Source organism: Lycium ferocissimum, chromosome 12 (genome assembly GCF_029784015.1).
Source record: "Lycium ferocissimum isolate CSIRO_LF1 chromosome 12, AGI_CSIRO_Lferr_CH_V1, whole genome shotgun sequence".
NCBI lineage: Eukaryota > Viridiplantae > Streptophyta > Magnoliopsida > Solanales > Solanaceae > Lycium > Lycium ferocissimum.
This window is the reverse complement of record NC_081353.1, coordinates 5,254,032-5,258,432: the sequence shown is the minus strand read 5'-3', so window position 1 is coordinate 5,258,432 and position 4,401 is coordinate 5,254,032. Positions and strand designations below refer to the sequence as shown.

General features: G+C 36.9%; 1 protein-coding gene across 1 annotated transcript; it reads right to left on the bottom strand.

The window, feature by feature from the left end:
- Positions 1 to 1,665: 1,665 nt before the first annotated feature.
- Positions 1,666 to 2,079, bottom strand: LOC132040956 (uncharacterized mitochondrial protein AtMg01250-like). The gene has a single exon (XM_059431654.1). It carries the CDS (start codon positions 2,077 to 2,079, stop codon positions 1,666 to 1,668), a length of 414 nt encoding a protein of 137 aa, XP_059287637.1.
- Between the last annotated feature and the right edge of the window lie 2,322 nt (positions 2,080 to 4,401).

The window sequence follows — 4,401 nt, the reverse complement described above, 5'->3', positions numbered from 1 at the left end:
TTTTCTGAATCAGTTGAGATTCTGTCTAACTGATAACATTGTGAAATCCATTATCCTGACAATATCTCAAAGCCTTATATGCAGCTATAACCTCTACTTCAGTGTTTGTTGCATGTCCTATCTCCTTAGCTTGTGCCTAAATCAAATCCCCTTCAGCATCTCTTAGACAAAACCCATAGGAACTTCTTTCAGGGTTTCCCTTGGAAGCCCTATCTGTGTTACAAGCACACCACCCCAAAGGATGCATTCTCCAAGTTACCTTAGTTACCTTTAAGGTTGCCCCTCCTCCTTCCATTTTTACGAATCAACTCATCCTAGTTGGTAGGAATATTTCCCAAAGAAGGGTTCCTCACCTGGACCAGCCTCTGAATAGTTGAGTAAACCTGATAAATGACCTTGCTCCCTGCTTTCCTATTGCCATGATTTATACCATTTCTTCTCTTCCATAGTTCCCACAGAATAATGGCTGGCATTACTTTAAACACTTGCTTCAGCCTGCCAATAACTGGTGCTCGCCACCATGCAACAATGATTTGTTGTAATTGTAAACCCTCAATTTGAATTCCTACAGCATTACAGAAATATAACCAAGTCCTCTTAGCAGTGTAAGATGTAAGAAACAAATGCTAAATTGTTTCTTCTTTTGGATATGTACAACACCAACACCTAGATACCATGTTAAAATTCATTTTCTTAAGAACATCATCCAGAGGCAATTTATACTTCCAACACCTCCATAAGAAAAATGAAGTCTTGAATGGCAAACCTTTAATCCACATGAACTTATATCTATCCAGTTCCTGTCCTCTTAACCTTATAAAATCCCATGCTGATCTTACAGTGAATTCTCTTTTAGTATCCAACAACCACCATGGTTTGTCCCTTCCCTTTTGTACTCTAGGAGGTGTTATGTTATCAATGATATGATTAACCACCTTGGTATTTAGGAGTTCCTCCAACCATCCATGATTCTAATTCCCATCCTCAACTAGTTCAGCCATATTTTGAATCTTGTCATCATATCTATCTTGAGTAATAACATGATAAAGAGCTCCTAGACCAGTCCAGTTATCATACCAAAATTCAGAATATCCTCCTCTGATTTGCAACCATATCTGGTGTTCAATTAAGTCCCTAGCTTCCAACATCCTTTTCTGAGATCCATATTTCTATTAAACCACCATTGAATGCTCTTTTCTACAATATTTATTACTCATGAAAGCACTCCATGGTGTAGGTTTTGTCCTAAACTTCCACCATAGTTTGCAGAATAGAGCCAGTGATACATCATGAAGTGATCTAAAGCCCAACCCTCCTTCAGAAGTAGGTACACACATGTTATTCCAGGATACCCAATAGCTACTTCTTCCTCCAATTGTGTTGCTCCAAAAAACTGTGCAAATATCTTATGCATTTGTCTAATCACCCCCACTGGTGCATTCATTATAGTGAGCATATGGATGGGCATACATTGTAGCACATGCTTAGTTAGTATTTCCCTACCTCCAAAAGACAACATCTTACCTTTCCAACTTTGCAGCCTGTTCATGATCTTTAGGATTAAAGAATTGAAGAATTACTTTTTCCTTCTATAATGATATACAGGACAACCCAAATACATAAAAGCTAACTCCTTCCAAGTTATACCAGTCACTATCTCCATAGTTATCTAATGTCTCCAGGGACATTTGTATGCATGTAGACAGAACTCTTCTCCATGTTAATCTTTTGGCTAGAAGTTGTTTCATATTTCTTCAAAATATCCAAGATCAACTGTAGAGAAACAACATCTGCTGATGTAAAAATGATCATATCATCAGCATAGGACAAATGATTTACTTTTGAATTCCACTTAGGCATTCCAAACCCTTTAAAATGAGGCTTCTGATGTAGTTGATTCAAATTCTTGGATAAAACATCAGCTACAAAAATGAATAAAGTAGGGTACAAAGGGTCCTCTTGCTTTACGCCTCTTGAGGACTGAATAAATCCATGTTGTTGCCCATTCACCAAAACTGAATAGTAATTATTGCTTATGATTTTGAAAACCATATCTATCACCCTTTCTGAGAATCCCATCTGCCTGAGCACCTTAGTCAGAAAAATCCAAGAAACTTTCATATGCTTTAGCCATATCAAGCTTTATTACCATATTTGCATCTTTTTTCCTTAGTCTTATATCAACCACAATCTCTTGAGTCAACAAAACATTCTCCACAATGATCCTATCTTTAATGAAACCTGATGGATTCAGAGAAATTACATCAGCAAGATTATCCACTAATCTCTCATGTAGCAATCTGGAGAAAATCTTGTTGATAAATTTGCTCAAACTAATTGGTCTCATATCAGAGAAAGTGTTGACCACTTCCTTCTTTGGCAACAAGACCAAGTTAGTATGAGTAATAAACTTGGGCAACCATACTAGTGATATCCTCCCCAATGATTTCCCAGCATGCTTGATAGAGAAGTCCAGTGAAAACATCTGGTCCACCAAAGACTTTCCCCATTTAGTTGAAAGACCACTGCCTTGACTTACTCTTTTGTTGGTACCTCTTCCAAGAGTCTGTTCTCCTCCTCAGATATCAATTGTGGTACCTGAGTAAGGATTTCAAAATCAGTTGGGCCAGCCTCCTTTGTGAATTGATCTTCAAAGAATCTATTAGCTTCAGCCGCTACTTCATCTCAATCTTCAATCCATTCTCCATCTGCCCTCTGAATTCTTTTTAGCTGCAATTTCCGTGTTCTCCCTTGAACATAGGCATGAGAAAACTTAGTATTTCTATCCCCATCTTGAAACCATTGCATTCCAGCTTTTTGTTTCTAGAATTCCTCTTCTAAAAGCAAATATCTATTCAAGTTTGCTTGCACTCTATGTAAGCTTTCTCTATTTGAGGGAGATGGCTGTACTTCAAACTGTGCTTCTTGTACCTTGATCACCTCTTCTAAAGATTCAATCTCCTAAAAAATATTCCCAAAAGTGTTTTTACTCCACAGAACCAATGCATCCTTCACCTTCTTCATCTTTTGATGAAAAAGTATGAAGGGGTTAGCCATAAAGTCTGTCGTCCACAGTGCTTTAACTGTATCTAAAAAACCTTCATGCTTAACCCAAAACTTTAAAAATTTAAAAGGTTTTTTAATTGGAATTGAATCTACAACATAATATATCAACAATGGGCCATGATTAGACCCAGTTCTGATCAAATGTGAAACTTTTATATCAGGATATTTGTTCTACAAGGCCTGATTACCTAACAAGCTATCCAGTCTCTTAAAAATGCAATATTCTCCGCTTTGGCCATTCCACTAAGTAAATTTACTCCCAGTAAATCCAAAATCTGTCATCCCACAGTTTTGAATGCAACCCCTGAAATCTTGAATCTCATTGATAGTTACGGGGAAACCCTCATACATTTCCCCATCTGTAGTGATCACATTGAAATCTTCTCCTACCAGCCAAGAAAGCGCCATTGATTAAGACAAATCCTCTAGTGAATCCCATAAATCCATTATTTTTGCCTCAGTACGCTTTGCATATATCAAAGACACTATCATCTCATCCTGACTTCCCCTAACACTCAACTTGATAGCTAAATGTTGAGGATGATCTACTATAACCTGAACATCAAACAAATCTTCAAAAAATGCCCAGATCTTACCAGACACATTCACCATAGCATGTTCCATTCCAATTCTTCTCCTATATTCTTTAATTCTAGCAGTCTCTTGAAAATGTTCCATAAAACCTATAATGCCAAAATGATACTTTTGATGCATTTTCATCAATCTTGAAGATTCCACAATGTTAACAGACATAATATTCCATATGAGTGCATTCATCATGGTTTATTAAGTTTATTGTGCTGCCTCCTAGTATGAGCTTGTTACACCCCGTATCTTCGAAATAGCACTTATCAAATTTGAAACAGAAGTACGTTGAGTTATGGTTAAGTAAAATGACTTCGGAATATAAGCAAGCATTATTAAGTATATTTAATGAGTGAAGGATTTATATAAGGTATACCGGAAGGTTTTATAAGGAAATGAGTGGAAGAAATTGAACAGTACGACTTTGGAGAAAGGATGGGTAAAGTTCCATGTGAAAATTTTGGTCTAATTCGAGGGAAGAATATCTCTTAGCATATGAAGTGTTTTAAGGTATTTCAAAAGCCTAAAATGAATTTCGTCGAGTCTAGTTTTCAACACAATAAATCGCTTGTCGATAGGACATCGGAGTAGAGAATTATGGACGTCACAAGTTCAGCTGACAAAGCAGAAACGCGTGCTACAAAAACTGCTACAATACCGACCTGCTACAGTACTGCTACAGTGACCCCCCGAATTTGAACCTTATAAAAAGGGCAAAACCCTATTTTTTTCACCAAAAAAAAAATCAAT

Coding starts and splice junctions, on each gene's coding strand:
- LOC132040956 (XM_059431654.1), bottom strand. CDS start 2,079: ATGGGATTCTCAGAAAGGGTGATAGATATGGTTTTCAAAATCATAAGC.